This window comes from Epinephelus lanceolatus, chromosome 23 (genome assembly GCF_041903045.1).
Source record: "Epinephelus lanceolatus isolate andai-2023 chromosome 23, ASM4190304v1, whole genome shotgun sequence".
Taxonomy (NCBI): domain Eukaryota; kingdom Metazoa; phylum Chordata; class Actinopteri; order Perciformes; family Serranidae; genus Epinephelus; species Epinephelus lanceolatus.
Genome location: NC_135756.1, coordinates 35,090,001 through 35,115,420, shown reverse-complemented (window position 1 = coordinate 35,115,420; position 25,420 = coordinate 35,090,001). Strand labels below are relative to the sequence as shown.

Here is a 25,420-nt window from a genome sequence, read left to right as displayed (position 1 = left end):
AACTCTGCTGCTGAATTCTGCTAGCTAGCCAGGTCAAGGTTTTCTATGTAAACATCGATAATCATCAAGAAAGATGGAAAAGATGATCACCAACTGATCTAGCATCCTGCTAGCCAGTGTACAGACATTGGAAATATACTGGACAACCTTCACGCTGCATCAGTTTCCAGCGGGATATCAGGAGCTGTGATATTCGTTGATTCACTGAAAATTGGCTAAGTCCTGCACAACACCCTTCAGCCAGAAGGCTCTTTTTCTATATGGTAGGGGTTTTTTTATGTGTTTTTCTACGTAGATAGTTAAAACAACTAGAAACCATGGATTACCAGAACCATCTGGAAACATGGACAATCATGAAGCAGCAGCCAACAATGTAAGAAGACTCCAAAAAAAAGGACTAAATTACAGTGCACAACTTTACAGAGCTGATGGGACATTTCACTGAAGTTTTACTTTATATAATTCCGTGTGACAAATAAATAAATGACTGATTATTGAAATATCAGTGTAATAGCAAGGATCAGTTGTCTGTGAACACTAAACCAAAACCACTCACAGCATCCACTGTCAGGAGGTCAAAGGTCATCAAGGAGTCAGAGAGCAACCAGACAAAGATAAAGTAAGATATTCACATTTGACACCAAAGACTGTCTTTGAACAGAGACAAGACCCAGAAATCAAGTGGTATTTTGTACCCGATTCAAAAGGTCAAGAGGAAACTATGGGAACTATGGTGCTAAATGCTGAATTGTAGTCAATATGCAGTAATCTCGCATCGCTCCCTTTCTTTTCCAGGCGAGACAGAGTGGTGTGGAGGATGTGTGCTATGGCATCTTCTGTAGATCAGCTGGGATGGTAGGCAAACTGTAGTGGGTCCGGTGTGCTGGTTAGTGAGGAGCAGACATAATCCTTATCCAGTCGTTCGAAGCACTTCATCACTACAGAGGTGAGAGCCACTGGCTAGTGGTCAAAAGAGTCATCTGGTTGAACGTCGCTGTGCAGTATTCCAGGGTTTAGCCAAGTTTTGGAAGATAATTACAGTTTCTGATATCCCTCTGGGAATTGATAGGGGCATGGAGATCATCCAGGTAATTATCCAGCGCCTGTAAGTTGGCTGGCAATATGCTTGGCAGAGAACATTTATGCAGCCAGGAACTGAGCTGATGTTTGATCCCTCTTTGCTTGCCTTGGTAAATCCTCTGATGCTCACACTGCTTGTCCATGCAGTTGGGATTGTAGCTGGTACTCATCTTTTTCACTTTTCCTCAGTGTTTTCTCTGGTATTTACATTTGAACCTCTGCCAGCTAGTTAGCAGAGTCAGCAGGAGGAGAGTTCACAAAGCGGTGAGTTGATTTCCTTATCCTGATCAGTGGCTCCAAGTCAATGTATATCATCATGTCATATCATTGTTATCTAATATTATCTAATATTAATCACAAAAGTGCAGCTGATATTTAGAAATAACCTTAAATATCATAAGTTAGCATACATTTTGCAGAGCTGCCAGACAGGCATCTGGAAAGATCCAAGCAATTCTAGCAATAGTTAATATTTGGATCCAGGTGGACGTTTGTGCCAAATTTGAAGATATTCCCTCAAGGCGTTCTTGAGATATTGCGATCACAAGAATGGGACTGACAGACAATGGAAAGCATAATGCCTCTGGCCCAGTTGTCACCAGTGTGGAGTCATTAAAAATCGTAACTTGAAGTCCACTTACTAGCTTTTTCCTCTGTCTCCATTAGTGGATAAAGTTAAATTTGATTAACTGTTCTCTATTTGCTGATGAAGATACAAGTTAAAGTTCTTGTAAAAAAGCAAGGCAATTAGACCCTAAGTTAACCCTATGGGCCCTAGGTGTTTTTGGGGTATTTTTACTGCCTTTACTTTTAAGCTCATATCACAGTCATTGTAAAGGCTACATACACATGCTATATCTTGTTTTTTTTTTAGGACAATCTGGGCTAACCAGATTTGTGATCATTTCATGTCCTTCTATGTGCCTCTATTTTATATTAATTTTTATATCAATGAAAAAAACAAATCCATGTTACTAAATTCTTATATTTTTACATGTATCTCACCATAGCAAGTTGGAAAATGACATATTCTGCCATATCTGATGAGGGGAGACTCTCTGGAATCTGGCAATATAAGAACCATGATGGTGGGACATTCTGTCACTTCACAGTTGTCCAAAACATGTGGTTTGTGCCAGGCGGACATGGTTGCCAGTATTTTTTCATTATTGCAAAAAATTCCATTGACTCATTCACAAGTCAAAAATGTGTTTTATCTGAAAGAAACATGCAATATTTACATCTAAGATCATAGAAAAATAGTCAACCAAGTGCAATGGTGTCCTCCAAGATAATATTTGCCACTTTGTTTGCAGTAAACAAAGTTTGTTGTTGTTTTTCAGTTTTAGTTATATACTGGGGGGGGACATGTCCCCTCAATGTATATGGTGACTACGGCCCTGTCAGCATGCATAATTAGGTTGCAGTTGTCTGGGTGCGCAAAGGTGAAGTGCGCTTGTCTTGTCATACAAAGTTCGACGAGTGTCAACTGGACAATATGGAGATATTTGCATCTTGAAAGCCGGACTACAAATGTGGATAGACAGGGAGAAACACACGCAAGCCTAAGACATGGTACAATACGATATTCCTCACTAGATGAAGTGACTGATAACAAGATCTGTATAATGGATTGTAAAGAAATTCATCAGGTTTTTATTCTGTAGACAATTAATCTGGATTTATAGCATGATGGGATGACAGCACAATGATGTGTGTGGTATCACTGGAAAGCTCTAGTTCTGCGCTTTCATGTGATATGCGTGGCATTTCTGTGTTGAGCCTGCATTTGCAAGTAATCCATCCAAGAGTAATGTGTGTGCAGAGCTGTATGAAAGCTCTGTTATATGTAATTTTAGTATAACTTTATCATTTTTTTTCGCTGTGAAAATATTGGACTACCGGTCTTGTTGGAAAGCTACAATTCCGCTGTTTCACGTGATATGTGTGGCTTCTCGCTATGATGCACGGTCGTGGAGATAAACTATAGAGAAGAACAGGTGTGAATTTGGACGCACTATGCGTCGTTCGGGGCCATAGGGTTAATTTTTTGGGTGGGTCAAACTATTATCCACAAGGTCAGGAATGAACTTCATGCTTAGAAACTTTCTTTCTTTCAGAAACTTTCGGATTTTAACTCTGACTTCAAAAATGTATCACTTATAAAAAAGTGTGTAGCCATTTACTTTGTTCACGGGTCTCGCTGTTTTCTGTCTAAATTAATCTTAACTCGAGTTCCCCTGTGTAAATCCTATCCAGTGGGGTTCCAAAGTCTCAGAGAGTTCTTTACGTCAGGAATCTTGGGACTCCGATGGCTGCTAATTAGGATCCAATCCAAATATCCTCATTAAGAGCTCTCTCAATTATTTCACATTATACACATTTACTTGACATGCCTCAAGCAATTCTACATTGCAGGTGAAGGGGTGGGTGAAGCCTCCTGCTGACTGTATTAGCATACTAATAGTATGCAGGCTATTTCTGGCTCTGGTTATTACTGCTGTGATCCAGCCATTGGTTCCTCCACTATCAGAGATGTCACAACATGCCTGTGCTAATTCACATATACATATATTTCCACAACACTAAAAAACATACCAGGAATGCATGTTACATTAACAAAAACTATGCCCTTCTACTAAAGCAGGTGTTATTAATAGGGATGCACGATAATACCACCACATCATCAGTATCTGAAGATGTTGGCTTTAAAATAAACTATCAGTATCGGCCAACATGCTTTTTCTTAATTTGCACAATGTATGAATATTGCATACACTGGAAAGTATTCATATATCCATGGGTCATCAGTCAAATGACTTGTTACATATCGGCATACCAGATATTGGCAAAAAATCCAATATCGTGCATCCCTAGTTATTAACAAGCACTAACAGGAAGCCCAAACATTTGCCATAATTACTCTTGTGTGTTTTAAATATGTTGAATTATATACTGGAACTATACTGGATACTGGATTTTAGCAATTTTAATCTTGTTGAAATCAGCCACTATCATATATTTCTAAGGACTGGTAACTGATATTAGGGGCAGCAGCAGCTCAGTCTAAAGGTTCTGGGTTGGGAACCAGAGGGTTGCCAGTTCAAGTCCCCATTTGGACCAAATATGAAGCGTGGACTGGTTGCTGAAGAGGTGCTACCTCACCTCCAAACCCCCAGCCGCCTGGGGCATCCATGCATGAGCAGCCCCCTCGCTCTGACATCTCTCAATTCAGTGCCTGAATAGGTCCTGTTTGTGCATGTGTGTGTATTTCAGGCCTGTCTGTATATGACAACAGAGTGAAAAAATAGAATTTTCCCTCAGGGATTAAAAAAGTATATCTTCTTCATTTTTGTTTTTAAATATCACACCATTTCCTGTGGGCAAGTAGCTGTTGTCTTCTTTTCTCGTGGGCTTTCATAGATATTATGTAGCTCTATTCTTCTCAATAAGCTTGAAGTGTCTGTGCAGCAGACTTTGCTTTTAAACTGTATGGTACTTTGTGTAAATAATGCTTCACAAACTGTCTGGCTGTGCACCATCTGCTCAAATTGCATGTGAAGTAATTAACTCCAAAGCAATAATGAAATGGTACTTTAAGTTTCTTAATGTGATGCACACTCACTCGCCAGTTCATTACATACAGATTGCTGAAACTAATGTAGTCTTACGCAACAGTCATGCAATATCCTACCTTCATGAAGGTTACGAAGATCAGCTTCAGTTGATACAATTTCAAAGAGGAGTTGGTGCAACCTCATGGTCATTTTGGAGAATGTAGTCAGTGTAATTCAACAGAAATACAAACTACAGTCTGCACACTGACCACAAAGTTGAATCAAAACCTTCATGAAGAAAGGACTTGTTCTTTCATTTTGTGCAGGCTTTACACTTCACTGATTGTTAGGCACATTAAGACATGATGCCGAAGCACTGATCATACAAACCATTGTTAAAGAAAGCCCAGACGCCCGTCTCCCCAGCGATGCTTTCCAGCTCCTCCTGGGGGACCCCAGGGCATTCCCAAGCCAGATGAGCTATGTAATCCCTCCAGCATGTTCTGGGTCTGCCCCAGGGCCTCCTGCCAGTGCCCAGAATACCTCTAACAGGAGGCGCCTGGGAGGCATTCTGATCAGATGCCCGAATCACCTCAACTGACCTTTTTCATCACAAGGAAGCAGCGGCTTCACTCCTAGCTATCGCCGCACATCTGAGCTCCTCACCCTATCTCTTATCCCCAGTTTCCACCAGATGCGTGTTGGTTGCATCTGCCCTACAGCACGGCAGCTGAGCCAACAGGATTCAATTCTAGTCAAGGTGTGTGTTTCTACTGGCTGCAGCTGTGCTGCATTCCGGCTCCATCTCAGCTCCGGCACTCTGGAGCCCTCCGCAACAGATACGCAGGACTTCTATTTTTGCTGGACGCCAGAGCACAACACAACAAATTTAGCACAGAGCAGATCGTGCGGGGCAGGAAGTCATGCACAGAAACAAAATAAAGCATCCGGTTAATTTTCAAAATAAAATACATAGTGTTCACGGCAGATCATATTTCCCTGCACTACACCTTGAAAACTACATAATGGGCAGAGGCAGGCCTGAAGTCAACAGGTCAGAGGTTTTCAGATGGCATTTCACCCCGTTGACACCATGGACGAGGAGATATTAATCATGGAGGTGCACCGAGATGTCTTCCGGTGGAGCTGCACCGCTCCGCGCAGCAAACGCAGCCGGTGGGTGTTGACGGACAGCGGAGCACACAGCGGATAACCAGCGCTGCCATTCCGCAACGGACACACATCCAGTGGAATTCCGGCGTAAGGCTGAGCCCAGCCAATCGACGGAGGAAACTTATTTCAGCTGCTGTTATTTGTTATCTCATTCTTTCTGTCACTACCTAAAGCTCATGACCATAGGTGAGGGTTGGGTCATTGATGGACCAGTCAAATCTCTTTAGTCAAAGAACTGGACTTTATTTAGCTACGTCATTGTACACAAAACCAATATAATACCATGGCAGTCTATAAATTTTCACAAATCAAGTCCTGTCTGAAAATCATTGAACTTCAACAACAACAACAACAACAGGGAATAAAGAGGGGTGATGAAAACAGAGCAGCATGACTCATTTCTGTTGGCTGCTCCAGGGCTATCAGCTCCAGTCCTGGATGTTAACAAACTCAGTCGAACACTACAACTAACAACACTGTCAGCAGCCAGACAAGAAAGAATGAGAAAATTCTGTCTGGGAAAAAAAAAAAAAAAAAAAAAAAAAAATTCCAAGGTCAAATCCTAGGCAAATTATCCATAGCACATAATGAGATATCTAGTAACTGAGACACAGCTATGCCATATTCTGAAAAACTACAATGTCCCCACTTTGATTAGAATCAGGGACCTCTGTTGCACGTCATCCCCTTCTCTCTTCTTGCATCTGTTTGTACCTCTGATATCACTGTAAAATAAATCCAAAATGCCGTAGGACTAAATAATATACAATAACAAGCTTGGCATGTGTCAGGACACTCATTTTCTGTTCATGGTGGAGAGTGGCATGTGCATCCCACAGCTTACCTAGTACTTTATACCCTCCTTTAATGCAAAGTTTCATCCATGAGTGTGACTTCACTTGGAGTGAATATTTTGGCAAACGGTCAGAGTGTTATTAGTTGAGCCCTCTTGCAGGAGCTGATTGGTCATGAGGGTCTTAAGGATGGGGCCAAATGATGTTACTATATTCCAGCCTGTCCTTCTATCACTTCTTAATGACTTCATGAGATCCTTGGCCTAAAAAAGTGTGTAAGTTAAAAAAAATATTAAAGAATGTTAAAGAATATTTAAGGAGGAACTTAATTGTAAAAAATCAGAGGTAGAGAGGAATCAGGTAATTGCAGTAGGGCCAACTTTCAGTGATTATGTTAAGTGCACCCAGAGTGACACAGTCAAAATAAAGACAATATCTGACAGGCAGGAGATAAGTCCTTGAGAGCAACAGTATGTACACCCTCCCTGTGTTGTTAATTAGCCACATTAGCCACATCTGCAAGAAACACAGAGCAGATGCTTCACTAAGGGGAAAAAACTACAGTCCTTTGTCTCCCTTCGAATGATGATCCATTTCTTTAAGAAATTTCTTCCTCTATGCAGAGCCTACGTCCGTAGCCTATGCACGTCGCTTACGCCATTGTGAGCATGTACACTTGTGTGGTGGTGTGTTTGTGTTGCTCCGTAGTTACACCTCCAAAACACTAGTTGCCATTGGGCTTTCTGTGAAGTACTGTAAAGTTTAGATGATTAAAAACACACCCAAAATACACATTAAACATGGCTTAATAGCAACAATTTCAAACAAAAGTACACAAATCAACTTCATTTTAACTCACAGGATTCATAGAAAAAACACTTGTCTTTTGCTGGACACATTTTCCCCCTTAATACAACATGCTAATGTTATTAGCACGAGCCTATGGCATTTTATATAGTATAAAATAGCCTTGCAGCTAGTAGATTTTCTCTACTCATATGAAGCAAGGGACAACAGCAACATTAAATAAAGGTAACATTAAAGAATTCAGCTCCATACAACTCACAAGGTTCACCAACAAAAAAAAAACTATCTTATGCTGAACACGTTTTCCAAACAAATACAACACGGTAAGGTTGTTAACTCAAGCCTATGGCATTTTACATTGGATAAATTAGCCTAGCAACTAGTCAAGGTTTTCCTCTACTCGTATGAAGCCAGGATAAATCACACGTAAAATGCTATTTTGTGGGGGCTTTTTGTCTCACAATTTATTGTTTCTTATTTGTGAAATAAAAATAAATAAAAGCTTTATTTCCACTGACGGAAATGGTTTCAGCTTACAAAAAAAGACAGAAGGTCAGTGTCACCACGACATGCAGTTACATTTCTTGGGAGGTGCACTTCAGGCTACAGAGTAGGGTACAGCTTAGGCTCTGCGTTGACACACAATACTATCATGGGTAACGCGGGTAACTTCTAGATATCATTGTTGTTGCTTCCATTCTGCATCATACCACCATCTTCACTTTGTAAAACAATAATAACCAGACACTGTCAGCTCCGTGGCAATCTCCCTCAAGCCAGCTGCCAACTTATTGAGATTTTTGTTGTGAAATAAGCAGGTATGATGTAGGCAATTCCTCATTTCAGCGCCGTGACACAGCCGTTCCTTGTCCACTGCAGTGCTTTCAATGCAAGTGGCAGAATAAAGATAGAAACGGGGCATCCGACAAAAGTTCATCTCAAAATGGTGCAACGCATCACACTACTTGTGGGCAGTTAGGACACAATGCGAAAGGATATCTATCCGAAAAATCTGATAGATATATTTTGACACTGAAATGAGAAACTAAACAAAGAGGCATTCATAAGGACAGCTACGTATTCTCTACTTGTTTTCAACAGCAGTTGTCACTATGACAACTATAGATGCATTTGGGAGCTGATATGGAATCACCTATTTTTTTCCATCTCTTGTTTACTATGCTGGTAAATCTGAATGACTTATACTCTGGTGCTTGTTTTCGTTAAAATGAGCTGAACAACTTAAGTGTGTAAAGAACTTATACCTTATGTGCAATCTTATCAGTGATGGGAATAACAGCGTTATAAATGAACACCGTTACTAATGGCGCTACTTATTTCAGTAATGAGTAATCAAAAAAGTTACTGTCTCCCCTGTTATAATGCCGTTACCGTTACTCAGCTTTACTTGAGTTCACTGAAGCCGCTTTCACCAGAGACAGAGACAACCGCATAAGTGATGATGACTGGCTTAGGGATTTCATCATAAACCAATCAGAGGCAGAGTAGGGCGGGTATTCACAAGCATACAAGCAGGGTTGTCAGGTCCGCTTATTAGCCGCGACTTTGGGCTTGGTTTTTTGTAAAATCGCATACAAATATTGGTAGTCGCGGGTTGCGTTTTTTTGGTGTTGTTTCTAAAGAGGAGTTCCTTATTTGGGCTGGCTCTCTAAACGTTGCCTTTCTCTATATATATCCGTCTAATAAGTTATTTAAACGCATGATAGTATGTCGGACTGCAGGATGTTTCCACAGCTCCGCTCCCTCCACCCCTCTCCTTCCCCACATACACACAGGTGACAGTCAGTCAATGAGACTTTTCACATTTAAATTGCGCGATTAATGGAGGTTCTTTAACTATTTTGCTAACAAGTGGGCGAAATATGTATAAGGTTTTATAATCCCAAAAAGAGTCAGGAGACTTCAGGTGTGTTTTTCAGACGGCTGCTTTACTTCAAGCTTCACATTACACACCCAGTTACATACGTCAACACTCTCCAACATAGCTCCAAGGCACCGCCTAGCAGGCACAAGTGTTATTACACTGAACCTCAGTACATCCCCCCCTTTTAGTTCGTAAACCACTTTACTTTCAAGGTTGAATGGTACCCAATCTGGAAATCCATTGGTAAAAAAAAAAAAAATCTTTTCTTTTTCTTCCTTTTCCTCTGGAGGCACAGCCCGGAGTTTTTTGACTAACGGAAGTGCAGGGGCCTCGGCGATCGCTCACGCCCTTCACTTCCGGCGGTGCCCCCAGGGAATCGCCATGTTGTTTACAAATACTTCGGGTAGAAAACCAGCAGAGTTTAGCTATATATATATCATTTTTTTCACGTCACTATATCACTGTGTAGACTAATCTGATGTTTGTTAAGTCTATAAACACAATGATTGAACAAACGTTACTATTTCTGTGTGCACGTTTTGTAATTAATAACATAGTTATCGTAGATTAGCTGGGCTAACCATTAGCTATTAACGTTAGCCGTTAGCGGTGTCTGTAATAACCACAGACTGTATAAAAATAAGGTAATAACTCAATAAACGGTCCGTGAATGAAATATTTTTTCCAGCGGATATCTTAGTTACAGTATGATTGAGCTAGCAAAGCAGTTTTGTGTTGCTATGTGTGGTATTTATTCAGTTATGGGAAATCACGATGTCTAGAAAACATCAGTGGCTGCAGCTGACAGGGACAGTGAGCAAAGCTAACATCAGGACGTCATCTGTTAAAAGCCTCCCGTTGTCGGATATGACATGAAACTACTCCAGTTAGCTCAATCATGTTGTAACCGCTGGAAAAAAAAAAAAAATTCACGTTGACTAGACAGCGTTTTGGGTGGAGCGGTTGCTATGGATGCGGAGCTTGCTGTTTCTGTAGGTACACATTTCCTGGGGACGTCTCGGCCACACCCCCTCCATTGTGATTGGCTAAAACGCAGCATCGTTCAAACTCAAAGCTTGAGAGATTAAACAGTACCTAACTAAAATAATTCCAAAATAATAATCATGCCCATCTTAATCAGGTATAAATAACTTGTCTGAGTGACATTAGAACACAAGGTATCACACTTTGTTAGGAACAACAAACTGTCAGATAACATTTTTTTCCCAGGCCAGGGGAAACTCCCTGGGTAACTAGAATGTTTATTCACAAGTCCAGCCTATCTGGAGGACAGGAAACCCTTCCTGACCTGGCCACTGTTTCACCTGAGTCTTCCTGTCTTGGGTCAGTCACTGTCCCATCAGAGATGGGTGGACCTGTCTCAGGGAGCACCGTCAGGTGAGCCCAGTTTCTTCTTAAGCTCCCTTGGTCTGTTTCCACGTTATAAGATCTTGGTGTTGAAGCAGGTCCCTGGACAGTAGCTGTGGTCTGTGCTGTTCTAACCCACAGTCTCTGTCCTGGAACCAGAGTTGGTAGGTCTTTTGTCTTATGTGTCAAGTTGAATGACTTTCTCTGTTTCTCTTTCATTTCATTGTCTTTTTCCCTGAAAGCCCTGAGGTTTGGCCAGGCTGGTTTCAATGCTTGTGGAGTGATTGGAACTGTTGATCTTATCCTCCTCCCCATTAGCAGTTGCTGGACTCAGCCCATGAGCCAGTGGTGTAGATCTGTAAGCTAAGAGGGCTTTCTGAGGGTCTGGGCTTTTGTTGAGCAGCTGTTTGTGCGGACAGCTCTCTCCGCTTCCCCAGTGCTCTGGGGGTAGCGAGGGCTGCTGGTCATGTGACTGAATCCGTAGTCTTTGGCAAAATCAGCAAAGTCTGTTGAAGCAAACTGTGGGCCGTTGTCAGTCACCAATGTTTCAGGTACTCCAAATCTTGCAAAGATTACTTTCAGTCACTCCACAGTTGTAGATGTTGACAGAGTTGGGAGGTTTGCCATTTCGATATATCGTGAGTAGTAGTCTACCACTACAATATAATGGCCATTCCTCCACTGAAAGATATCAGCTGCGACTTTTTGCCATGGCCGTGCTGGTAGGGGTGTGGTTATTAAAGGCTCTGTCTTTGTCTGTGCATACTGGCAGCAGATTTCACATCTTTCCACCAGCTCTTTGATTTGTCTTGTAATTCCTGGCCACCAAAGGGACTCTTTTGCCCTTGCTACACACTTAGTCACTCCCTGATGACCTTTATGTAGTCTTTCCAGCATTTCTCCTTGTATGCATCCAGGGATCAGAATCCTCTCTCCTTTGAGAAGCAGGCCCTCTACCATATGAATGTCATTTCTCTCTGGCCAAAACGGCAGAAGGTGCTCGGGACGCTTCTCCTGTGAGGGGGCCAGCCTTTCTCTATGTATGTTCTCAGCTGCTTACAAACGCTGTCTGTGTTCTGAGCTTCCCTGATATGAGCTACTTTATGTTCAGTGGCAGGTAGATGTCGTAGAATATGGTCAATGTAGGCACAGCATTCATGTTCCAAGCTGCTGTTGGCCTCTCTGTTCTCTAGTCCTTGAGGGGCTCTTGAGAGAGCGTCTGCAGTGAGAAGTTTTTTTGCCTGGGACATGTATGATTCTGTAGCTGAACCTCATCAGTCTTAGCCTAAATCTGAGGATTCTTGGAGGTAGATCATCTAAGGACCGAGAGCCTAGCAGTGAGATTAATGGTTTATGGTCGGTTCTCACTGTGAAGTCCAGGCCTAGCAGATATGAGCTGAGTCGCTCACAGGCCCATGTTGCTGCTAGAGCTTCTTTTTCTATTTGTGCATACTGGACCTCTGTGGGTGACAGGCTTCGTGATATGTACACCACCGGTCTCCACCTGCCTGTGTTTATGGCATCCACATTGGCACCTTTAATTTCTGGGTGTTCCCCTCAGAGCAGTTGCTGTCTGCTATTAAACTTGGCACATTCATAGATCACGTTGTGCTTACCAACAAAATATTCATCAAAGGCTTTTCTCACGTCCTCATAGACTGCCTTTTGTTGGTCCGTCAGTAGCAGTGTGCTGAGAATGTCGTCGCTCTTGTTGCCTATTACGTAAAGGAGGGAGTTGACTTGGTAATCTTCTGCTTTTCCACTTAGCCCTGACGCTAGTCTGTACCTCTCAAACGTCTTATCCATTGCGGCCATGAGCTGGGCTCCTCAAAAATGAAGTTATCGGGAGGTGCTATGGAGAATATTTGATCCATCACCTCTCCCCATCTCTCCCCGGGCCACCATGCGCCTCAGCTGGTCACGGTTAGCTCCGTAGCTTTAGCTTAGCCACCGCGCCAGCCAGGTAAACAATGCCTGTTTCAACCGGACTATTTCAGACACTTTCTCCCTAACTAACACTGCCCTGTACCTACTTTTTACTCACAGTAGGTTCGCCGCTTTCTGACACCAAGTAGAAGGTTTTATAATCCCAAAAAGAGTCAGGAGACTTCAGGTGTGTTTTTCAGACGGCTGCTTTACTTAAAGCTTCACATTACACATCCAGAGTGTTGTTACATGTGTCAACACTCTCCAACATAGCCCCAAGACACTGCCTAGCAGGCACAAGTGTTATTACACTGAACCTCAGTACAAAATATGGAAAGAATACAATAAAGATTTGTAGAAAGAAAGAGGATTAAAAGATTAAAAGAAGACTTCAAGAGGGGGACGATTCAAAGGCAGTGTGCAGATTCAGATTCTGTGTGAAATATGTACTCATCATTCAGATCTTTTTCAGCATACCAGCACTGTCAGTGAAAGTAAAATGGCCTGTTATATGCAGCTTCTTTCATTCATTCATTCAAAAAAGTAACACTATAGTTACTTTTCCAGGTAATTAGTTACTTTTATAGTGCAGTAACTCAGTTGCTAACTCAGTTACTTTTTGGGGAAAGTAAAGAGTAACTATAACTGATTACTTTTTTAAAGTAACGTTCCCAACACTGAATCTTAACAGCTGAGAACTAGCTCAAGCAGGTTGCTGATGACCTGGTGGGCTTTAAATGGTTTTATACATCCTAGAAACTTCTACACAAATGAACTGCTTCACAGTGTCATGGCGACCAGACCCGGCATTTTATTTAGACTTGCATTTATCTGTCAAAACGTGTCACCACACCTGGCTGCTAAAAGGGACTGTTTCATTGGAGCTCAGCTTTAATTAAAGTTTTATGGTAATTCTCAAATACAGATTTTTTTTCTCAATTACGCAAAGCCTCCTCTTGTGCATGCATGTATGTCTGTGTGCACATTAATTAAAACAAGTGCTTAAACCCTCTTCCAGACTATTGAAACTGCTCTGTAGTATCTAAATAATGAAAATGTTTGTGTGTGCCGTCTAAAATGTCCGACCTGTCTTTACAAAGATGCTGATGCTTTGCACTGCGTGTGAGTGTTGTCTCTCAGGAAGCAGACCAACTAGCAGCTGATTCAAACCAGGGTCTAAAGACAATCTAAGCACCAAAAGGCCGCAACAGTAAGGCATTCCTCACCTGACTGCTCTCATACTTTTAGCTGAGGCAGGAGCACTGTCAACACGGTTTGTTTACTTCGGCTCTGAGTCACAGAGAGAGAGAGAGAGAAAGAGACACTCAAACACACACACACACACACACACACACACACACACACACACACAGATCATAATCCTGCAGAAAGACATCTGTAGCCCTCCACACGTTAGCTGGCATTATCGCAGTGCAGCAGCCTTCTGTGAGCTTTACACCACTACCACCGCTATTACACAGGCTTACCTCTCTCTCTCTCTCTCTCTCTCTCTCTCTCTCTCTCTCTCTCTCTCTCTCTGCCCCAATCTGGGATCATTAGTGACATTCCAAGTGCCTCACCTTCAGTTTGATCTCCATGTCCGACAATCTGACATCTAAGTAAGGGAACCAGACAGTATCTAATTTTTCATATCTTCCTGGAATTTCACAGAGATATTTGGTATATGACAGTATTTGTGTGTGCCCCTAGTATTGGTATCACTTCAAGGGTACTGGTATTACTACTGGTATCATACTTTTTTAAATGATACCCTGCCTTCGAAACTACCGACGAGGTAAACATCCATGATATTGTAACATTCTATACAATGTATGGTACTCAGTGCTTGAAAATGAGTTGTCCTCTGTCCCTTTTACCTGCCTTATCGGAATACTTTCCAATTTTTTCCCTTTGCAAAATAAACATCTGAAGGGGGTATTACAATTCTTCTAACAGACCGCTATGTTGGGAACACTTGACTCCACAGCTGATTGGTTCATTTGTTAACACTAACATTGCTTGTAAACTCTGCCTACTTAAAATGACTGCTGAGGACCAGTTTATCCTAAAGACAAAAGCTGTAGAACACTGTTTCCCACAGTCAAGAACCTACCCAGTTGAGACCCTACCTATGGAGCCATTCTTCAGTCACCATTGGTCCTTGTGGCATGTGACCCTGTGATGTCACCAGGTCAACAAAAAAAAGCAACTTCCCACTCTCCCTTTCTCTTTCTCTAGGGACTGCCAGCAAGGAGGGCCACTGCTGCTGGAGGACCTGCCTGCCCCTCCTCCACTTCTCCTCACTTCTCTGCATGCTTACAGCAGAAAAGACCCTCTGATCACATCACCACATGTAGTCTGCTCAAAGCAGACACAGAACAGAGCTCTAATTGGTAGAAGTGACTAGACAGGTAAGTGTCTGCAGCAGACACAAAGTCTGCAAGCTAACAAGCAACAAGGAGTAATAAAACCAAGTTAATGGTGAGCTGCTCACGAGACAACTCACGTGAGTGAATTACATGTAAAGTCAATGTAAAGACACGATTTGATACAATTTCCTGCCAGGCAGCGCAATGGACCTGATGGACACAACAAGAATGACGTGAAATATGAAAATTAAATGGTGCGAATGAAGCTATTAGCACAATTTTGCATCATACGATTATTCGCGAGAGTTGAAAAATATGAACTTCAGTGACCACTTCACGCCGCAATAGCCAATCAGCATTGAGATCCTTCGCGCAATGGACCTGATGGACACAACAAGAATGACGTGAAATAAGAAAATTAAATGGTGCGAATGAAGCTATTAGCACAATTTTGCATCATACAATTATTCATGAGAGTTGAAAAATATGAACTTCAGTGACCACTTCATGCCGCAATAGCCAATCAGCATTGAGATGCTCCGTGTATGTATGACACAGAGGATGTACTGGCAGAAGTTTATTCATTAATTCAGCGATTTCAGGCGCATGTGACGCGAGTTATTCCCGTGTATAGAGCAAGTCAACACAAAATATTGGGAATTGTTTGCTGGAGGCCGTACCAAGCTGCGAGTCCTTAACAAAACTGTTTGCTTAGAATACATGCACATACATTAGTTTCCATTCAGCTGAAAAGGTATTAAGAAGCTACATGGTTAGCTAGTTAGCTAATGTAGCAAACAAGTCTCTGTTTTCATAAGAGTAAAAGATTAGGACATTGTTTATTAACTTTTCAGCATATCTGTCAGAGTTTAAAGTGACTAGTTGTATTAAATTAGGTTTTGTGGTCTCAGTTTTTTTGAGATGAGAAATCTATTTGAGATTTTAACACTTGATCCAACCTGTCATCTTGATTCCACTTTCTGATACCTGTATTAGCCTAAGTGAATTAATTTAAACAAAGAAAAATATTTTTGACTAAAAGTAATGTCTAAAAGCGGAATAATATGATGTCATCGACCCAAACATTTTTTTGTTGTTGTCGACGAAAACTAGACTAACACTATGAAAAATAAAAACTAATAACCATTTTGTCTAAAGACTACTACTTAATACAAAATTGCTGCCAAAATTAGACGAATATGCATGTGGTATGTCAGGGCCCTGATACTCCTAATCATCATCTCAATGTGACTGAACTAAACCTAAAGCCAAAACAATGAGTCCAATTAGGTGGAGAAATAATGTTCTAGTATCAAAAGCATAAAGCTGGTTTCCACATGGATAAAAGTACACAAATACCCACATATATAATAAAAAAATCGAACAGAGTCCTCCTTATTCCAGCAATTTGTGCACACAGTTTAAGAAAAAAAAACACACTTTCTGTCTCCAAAACAAATTGTCTATGGTGGGAGTGGGCAGCTCTGGTGTAAACAAGTTATGTAAATACAGGGTATATGCAGGAATCCTGAGGTTAATTTCAATACCTTTTTAAGACTTTTTTAAGACCTTCCAAAAAAACCTTAAGACCACATCGCCACTTCAAGCTGTCGTTAGCAGCACCGCATCTTTAACTTACTAAACAGTTGTAGTTTGCAATTAAATCGATGGAGCACAAACATACAACAGAACTCAGATAAGATGAAAAGGAATAAAGCTTGAAAGAATAAATTAAACCAAAGGCAGGTTTATTAAAATACACCTTAGGTCATAACAAGTAACACAGCTCTACAACTCAACATCAGCTATTCAAGGACAACTTGCTGAAAACAACAACCTTATGGCTAGCCCCTTGCATGTGGGATTTAGGGCTGACCCAAAAAAAATTGAAGCTTCGTTCGATGGCACGGGATTCGATTGTGGAAAAAAAAATAATCGAATATTCGGCCTTGTTGTTTTTTTTCCCCTTTAGCCATATGTAAACTCAAAGAACAAGATGCAATGTCTGTTAGGCATATAAGATTTCATGATCCAGTTCCAGTTTGTGTTTTTAATTGATTGATTGTTTTTGGTTGGTTATTAAAAAAGAAAACATCTCCGACAAGGAAATAGAAAGCCCGACGTGCAATGAATGGATTCTATTATCCTGCTTGAACACAGACGACTAAATTCTTTCAACAATGTGACTCAAAATAATGATAAAATAGATTTTATTGACGTGAAATAATATGCTGATAGTGACATTTTCCACCAGTCTGCTGCGCTCTGGTGTCAGTGACACATGCTGCTCTGAGTGGCGCATCTGTCTGCTTGCGCTGCAGTGCGCGCCGAGGGTTTTAATTTTTAGTGTTAAATCAAAAGTTAAACACTACTTATCAGCAACCAGAAGTGTTTTTTCATTTGTGAATATTTTTATTTTAATTCTAGGGTTGCAAGAAACTACCTTTTCGCCATAATTTGTAAGTTATTAACTTTTTTGGCCATTGGCAGTCTGAGTGTGCCTACCTACACATCGTTGTTTGTAATAGGTTAGTCGCGAGGAGGAAAATAAATTATACATTCATGGATACTTTTTGTCAAAGCTTGAATGCCAAGAAAATTTATTACTTCAAAAAATCGCGATTAGGACTTTTTAATACTTTTTAATGGCCTTAATTTATCAACTTTTAATAGGCTACTTTTTAAGACCTCGCGGACACCCTGAAATAAAAAGCCAAGCATCTCTCGCCTCATAAATCAGGATATGAAAAAAAAAAACAAGCTAAACATACACAAAACAAAAACACTGTGTGCTTACTAGATGAGGGGCTTGCGGCACAGCACCAGGGCGTCGTAGAGCACACACACTCCGAACACAGTGATGCCTGTCTCCTTGACCAGCATGGCGCAGGTGCCCAGCAACAAAGTGAGGAGCAGACACAATGCTGACACTGCGGAGGGCAGAGAGTCCTCTGAGTAACACACACCCACACTCCTGAGAGACAGAGACAGAGAGAGAGAAGGTAGGACAAGGGTGATTCATAATGTTAGACTCAACCCAGTCACAGACAGAGGATGACAGGAGGACAAGACACTCACTGTTCATTTAGTAATACAGTCACATTGTGGCATGATTAAAATTAGTAAAATAGACTGCGTCATTATGTTAACTATAGGCTACAAATAAGAAATGACACATTCAAATGTTCATATTCAGGGTTCAGAAAAAGTAACTTTCGCATTTGTGCAATAAAATAAACCTAATCACAGATACAAGCGCTGTTAAAAAGGTAGTCATAGGCTGAATGCCAATTGGTAACATTTGTCAGAAAAAAAGGGCTGTAACTTATTATTAACGCTATTAATTACCCTTATCATTAGTGTTAATTTTGTTGACGAAAACTATGACAATTTTTTTGTCAGTGACCTTTTTTCGTGACAAAAACAAGACAATGACAAGCTAAAACTAGATCTTGATAATAAAAACTAAGATTAAATCTATGACAAGACGAGACTCATGAGCTCAACAGCCGTTGGTGCGAGTTGTGAGCTGTAATTCAGCAGTAAATAATCAGCAGTGTGTGTCTGACTGTGGATGGTGGAACTGATGAATGGATTTGTGGAGTTTGTTAGTTGCAGCGGTGGCTGTTAGCAGTTAGCGCCACTTGTTAGCCGATAAACAGCAGTGGAGCGAGCAGTCACCGACCGCCATACTTCACAGCTGATCCCTGCAGGATTCCACTCAGTCCGGACTCAGGAAGGTTTATGGGTTGATGCAGTTTGACAGGCAGGTAGGAGGTTCAGTTATCTGTGAGCGTAGCTGTGCTGTAAGTCAACAGCCTGAACTTGGATCAGTTTTCTCTGACAGAGATGAAAGTTTAGTTTTAATTACCAACTCTGTGAGGGGACAAGAGTTTAAACCCCCAGACTAACATGTTGCTTATTAAGAAAAATTCAGGCTATAATTTAATCATTTTCTCTGCTTCTTAACAGTGAGATGGTTAAGTCAGAGTTTCCAGTGAACCTGGGTACAAATCCTAGTTGTCTCAGATTAGGCTATTTGTGGCATCAAAGTTTTTGAGAGCATAAACAGAGTGATGTTGAGCTTTTCTAATGATGATCAGTGAGTGTGTGCTCAACCCTTAAACCTGTCAAAAACTGCCGAAGAAATGACAGTTTGTGGGGGACTTCCGGTTGGGCGAGCGAGGCGATGGCGGCGTAAGAAAACAGGCTCCCGACATTTTGAGTTAAAGTTACCCACTACAACTCGAATAGTTTTAAAACTTTAAGTACAGGCCGTCTTAGCATTGTGGGTCTCGAGGATGCCTAAATTAAAGCCAAAAAAGTCAACGCAGTCAGTGTTGCTTGAGTGAGATGAAGTTAGCCAGGAGCCCCCGGCTAGCAGCATAATGGAGGACAACGACACGCAATCGGACAACGACGAGGAGCTGGCGGAAGAAGCGGGCCTGGGTCTTATATTGAAAGAACTGAGGGAGTTTAGGAGAGATAGCAGTCAGCAGCTGAAAGAGATTCAAGAGGATATAAACAAAACTAACACAAGAATCGAGGAGGCTGAAAAAAGGATCAACACCGCCGAAACTCGGATACAAGTGACACAAGAAGCGGTTACGGAGCTGCTGAGGCTACAGATTCACCTGGATGAAAAGCTGACGGATTTGGAGAGCCGCTCCAGGAGAGAGAGAACATCAGAATCCACGGAGTTAAAGAGGGGGCCGAGGAGGACTCTCCATCGATGGTGGAATACGTGGAGCACTTGCTCCAGAGGGGTCTGGGGCTCCAGGACTCCTTTGAGCTGCGGGTGGAGAGAGCCCACCGCGCCTTGATGCCGAAGCCGCCATCAGGAGCTCCACCAAGGTCAATTGTGGCCAAACTGTCAAGCTACAGGATGAAAGAGGAGATATTGACACTGGCCTGGCAGAAGCGCGGATTTCAACTTCACGAAAAAGGGTTAATCTGGACCACGACTATGCGCCTGATGTGTTGAAAAAACCAAGGGAATATGCCGATGCGAAGTCGGTGCTGAAGGAGAAGAAAATCAGATTTCAGACTCCGTTCCGGCCCGGTTAAGAGTTTTTTACCCAGAGGGGATGGTTCTGTACGGATCAGCGGAGGAGGCGACCGAGGACATGGCAAAGAGGGGGTTCCCAGTGTCAGTTATTAAACACCCGGAGTCTCTTTTGGAGCAGATACAGCGGTTCACGTGGCGCACGAGCAGGAGAGAAGCTGCAGGCCTTTAGGCGCGTGGATCCGATGTAACTGTCAGAGAACTGTAAATCACGTTTTGGTGGAAAAAGGGGTGAGTTTCTGTTGTAATTAGGGGACGCCGAGGACCCGGCTCCCAGCAGAGGGAGGACAGACTGCAAACAAGAATTGCACATTATAAGAACATTTTATAGGCCATAACTAAGAATATAATGTAAATGTCGGGCCTTTGTTTTTCTTTTTGCCATGTAGACGGATGATCAATAGTATGTACAAACTGTTACAAGGGACTGAGGGCCCTCACATACCGGCTGATGGGGGAGGCTCTCCCTCAAAGCCCTCTTGCCATGGGGGCTTAATTAGGGTCAAGATAAAGACCTCACTATTGGAAGTCTTTATTTCAGATGTCATTGTTTTTTGTGTGTTATTCCCCACTAAGGGGCGTGCTGTTCTTTGCAGCCTTTGGGGTGTTACCTGTGATAAATCTAACAGTGAATATTCATGTTGTTATGTGAAGGGGCCTTTTTTTTTCTTCTTCTTCTCTTTACTGGACACTAAATGCAAGCAGTCAAAATAGTAACTTATAATGTGAATGGTCTAGTCAATCCTATTAAGAGAAGCAAGATTTTGACCAAACTAAAAAGAGACAAAGTTGAGGTGGCTTTTCTACAAGAAACGCATCTTTCTGATACAGAGCATGCTAAATTAAAAAGAATGGGCTTTAAGTATCAGTTCTCATCATCATATGCAGCTGGCCATAGAAGGGGGGTGGCAATATTAATTTCCAGTAAGATTAATTTTGAGCCCATATTTGAAAAGAAGGACACAGAAGGGAGATACATTTTTTTGAGAGGGAATTTAAATGGATCATTGATAACTTTATTGAATATTTATGCTCCCCCTAATTCGGATTGGAGTTTTTTTAGACAAATATTTGATTTGATAATAGCAGAATCTCAAGGTGTCTTAATATGCGGGGGGGATTTCAATATTAGATTAAGCCCTAAACTTGATTCTTCAAAAGTACATGTTACTCAGCCCAGTCAATTGAATAAAAGGATCAATTTGACAATGGAAGATATTGGTTTAATAGATGTCTGGAGAGAGTTAAATCCTTTGAAGAGAGACTATACATATTTTTCTAATCCACATTTGGTATATTCAAGGATTGAATATTTTTTAATCTTTAGTAAAGATTTGCACAGGGTTGGTGACTGCAGCATAGGGATTATGGACCTTTCAGATCATAGCCCTCTTTATTTAGAACTACATCTCGAACAATATCAGAGAAACACCTTAAGGAGATTAAACATTCATATATTGAATCATATGAAGGACCAAATTAATAGTGATATTACTGAGTTTTTGGAACAGAATGACAATGGGGAGGTTTCACCTCCAATACTGTGGGATGCATGTAAAGCTGTGCTAAGAGGTAAGATAATTGGATATACTTCTCATTTAAAGAAAGCTAAAAGAATTAAATCAGCTGCAAGCAGAATTGAAACAGCTAGAACAAAAGCACAAAGATGCAAATGACGAGGAGATTAAAGAAGCACTTAGGAAGAAAAAGAATGAAATAAATCAGATATATACAAGAGATATACAAAAGAAGTTAATACTTACAAAACAGAAATATTATGAAGGGGGAGGGAAAGCCAGCAAATTGTTAGCTTATAGGCTGAAAAGGCAGCAAGCGGAGAATTCAATCCATAAAAATATAGCCGCGAGCGGCAATCTGCGGGTTCTAACCTGTTCCGCCCCAAACCAGCCACCGTGACCCTCACCACCCACCGTGACCCTCATCTGCCGTAGTGCAAGACGTTCCCCACTCTGTCCCTGAAAGCTCCAAGCAATACATACTCTTTCCAAGTCACACATTTCTTGAAATCGGGTTTTCAGCTAGCCTACATGCTAATAACATTTGTGGTATACTTTCACATAGAGACTCCATTTGAACATCAAAACATAAATTGAAATTTTACCTATTGATGCGTATTTCAAAGTTTCAATAGGTATTTTAATGTTTACCTTAAGTATACCTCAAAGCCACTTCTCTGTTTTCCCACTATCCTCTTGCTCCACCCTTCTTCACATATTTCAACAAGTCACAGTCTGCCAGCCTCTCCCTGTTCTCTACCAATCTGTCATTAGCTGTCAAATTTCTCTCTCTGCTGTCATCCAGCTGTCATTTCAACAAAACTCCCAGCCCACCTCCACCCCTGCACCACCTCCATCAAGATACAGACTGTCTTAATCTGGATCTTCAACCGAGATGTTCCCTCATCCGGTGACCTCAAGATTCCCTACCTTCCCCAGTGTCTAGGCCGGGGGGTGGGGGTAACTTCTTCAGTTGCAAGTTTCTCATCCACAGATCAGTTTACTCAGCTGGTCTCCTCCCCATGGTCTAAGTGGCAAATTATCAAACCATTCTAAATATATTCACGTGACCTCAAAAGTCATATAACTATAGCAACATGTGCACATGCAGGCTTTTTTATTCAAACATGACATAATAGCTTCATTTGCATGAAGTGGTATTACGTGGTAGTGAGGGTCCGTGTACCTTTTGATAGTTTGATATTTTGTTTTCAAAATAAAATGGATTTACGGAAATACGGCCGTTTTCCCGTTATTCCGTTTTGAGACACAAAACAAAATAACGGAAGTGCTTCCGTTTTCCCGTTTTCTCTTTCAAAACCAAATTACGGAAAAACCAAATTGAAACGAGACCCAGATGCATTAGCTAGGTACAAATAGGATAGGCCCAGTACTCTATGTCATTGTTTTCTCTCTGCTCAATTCCTACAACATTGCTTTTTGTGTTTATCTTTCTTAACCCCACCTGAACAACCACTAGTGTATAAAAATGTTATGTAATGTTTTATGTTTCCAAATCAAATGAAATCAAAATGATAGTAGGCCTATTTACCATATTGTTCAACCAGGTGAAGTTCCAAAAACATAGGCTAATCTGTGGCATTTTACTAAATCTAAAATAGGCCTACATGTGCCGCCCTCTTCAAGGGTAAAAAATGTCCTGACATCATGTTTGTTTCACTTATGTTGTAGGATGGGAAGTCATCAAATATTAGCAAAACTCACAGAGTGAGAGAGACCTGCAATGTCTGTTTGTCAGTCTGTCAGACTGTCCTGGCCATAATAGTATTAAACTTAAAATCTGCACCATATCATTAATGATTAACAAGACTGAGTAACTACATTGGAGTTGGAACCCAGGATCAACTGCGTGAACATACAAGGAGTTATACATGTAAGCAGAAAGGAGAGTGGAGAGAAACATGATGTAAAGAGAAAGCTTGGGTAAATGACATGCAGTAATCATTTCGTCCATCGCTGCTTACTTGGGTGACATGCATAAGATTTGTCTACTTCTCATGAGAATTGTGTCATATAACACACGCGGCCTGCGTCTAGGACACAATGCAGCGGATAAGGCACGGCGACTTGTTGTTGACAAACTCCTTGAGGAAACTGACATTCTTTGTCTACAAGAAACTTTTCTTGCTAAACAGGACCTGGACAAGCTTAACTCTGTTCATAGTAACTTCCATGGGGTGGGGGAGTCAACCACAGATTTGAGCTTGGGGTTGGTTCTAGGCAGAATACCTGGAGGTGTGGCCATTATGTGGCATAAAAAATATGACCCTCTGATCAGTGTGATTAGATTGAGAGTAGACTGGTGTGTTGCAATAAAAGTTTCTTATAATGGTAATGTTCTTATCATTTTGAATGTTTACACACCTTATGAATGTTCCAGTAACGAGGACGAATATCTTCAAAAGCTTGCTTTTATTGGCTCTTTTATTGAGGAAAATGAATGTACCCGTATTTATGTAATGGGTGATTTGAATGCAGATATCTCTGATAGGAAGTCTGTGTTTGGCCGATACCTAGTTGAATTTTGTCATGATAATAAGCTCTTGTTAACAAGTAAGATCCATTTGCCAACAGATAGCTATACATATGTCAGTGAGGCTTGGAATACAACATCCTGGCTAGATCATTGTGTAAGCACAGCTGATGCCCATGAATGTGTGGATAAAGTTGAGATTTTGTATGGGTTTGCAACAACGGACCACATGCCTGTCTCCATTATGCTCAATGTAGAAAACCTACCTACAATGACCACGGATGATAATCAGGTTAATCATGGTGGGAAAATTGAGTGGGCTAAACTCTCAGAGAACGACCTGCTACATTATCATGACTTGACTGAGAAGACCATAGGTAACATTGAAATTCCATATGATGCTATAATGTGTGATAATTTCAACTGTGGTATGCCAAATCACAAAGAAGAGCTATGTGTACTATATGACAGAATTGTGCAGGGTCTGAATGAGGCTAGTAAACCACTCATTCAGAGAAAAGCAAAGAAGTACAGCTTCAGGCCAGGCTGGAATGAGTATGTGGATGAACTCCACCAGCAAGCCAGGTTATCGCTGGTAAATCAAGGCATGGACCTGAGAGTGAAATTAAAAAGAAAGCTGTTGCTAGGTTCAAATATGCAATTGGGAAATTGGCTTTAAACAAATCCTGTGGCCTTCATCTGATCTCTGCAGAGCATTTGAAATTTTCATGAATGAAATTTTCATTTTCAAGAATGAATGAATGAGTGAATGAATGAACTAGAAAATTTCACATGAAATTTTGAGTGTGCCTGATGCTCGCTGCCAACTAGTATCCCCATACCAATATGCTAATTATTAATAGCAGTAAATGTATCACTGTGTGTCTGTGTGTGTGTGCATGCCTGAATGTGTGTATGTTCATGTGCTGTCGCGCGTTTGTGTATGTGTGAGTCTGTTTGTCTGTCTGTGTGTATGTCCACTTACAGATAGAAAAAACAGCTTAACTTAACAGCTGTTAAGTTAAGCAGACAGGCAGACTGACACATATGTAATTACCTCTGTATGATGAGGCTTTAACTGCAAAGAAGTCAGGTTGCTGAAATATTCAAATTTGACTGTGCTGTGACACACAGACGATTGGCCGAACGGCTGGAGTTGATTCAGCCAATCACCAGTTGGCAATGGCACAGTCAAATTTAAATACACCAAGAAAAGGCAGAAACTGAGCCAAAAGTTCCTCTCAAACTCCAACTGTTTAATGAAAAACCGTAAGCGCTACAGCTACAAAAAGCACACCGTGAGCGAGAGGACAGGATGCGGATCACAAAGGTGTAAATTTCATTTCTGTGGTGTGAAAAATGAGGCCAGAGCCATGATGGACATA

At 41.3% G+C, this 25,420-nt stretch overlaps 1 protein-coding gene across 3 annotated transcripts in view; it reads right to left on the bottom strand.

Annotated features, from left to right (window-relative positions):
* The window catches only part of tmtc1 (transmembrane O-mannosyltransferase targeting cadherins 1), a 340,296-nt gene that overhangs the window by 211,876 nt on the left and 103,000 nt on the right, over positions 1–25,420 (bottom strand). For 2 of the 3 annotated variants that reach the window (XM_033651702.2, XM_078165291.1), the window contains one exon: positions 17,757–17,933. The exons of the other annotated variant lie outside the window; for it this stretch is intronic. In XM_033651702.2, the coding sequence (XP_033507593.1) occupies positions 17,757–17,933 (177 nt within the window). The remainder of the gene's footprint in view (positions 1–17,756; positions 17,934–25,420) is intronic. 3 annotated transcript variants of the gene reach the window in all.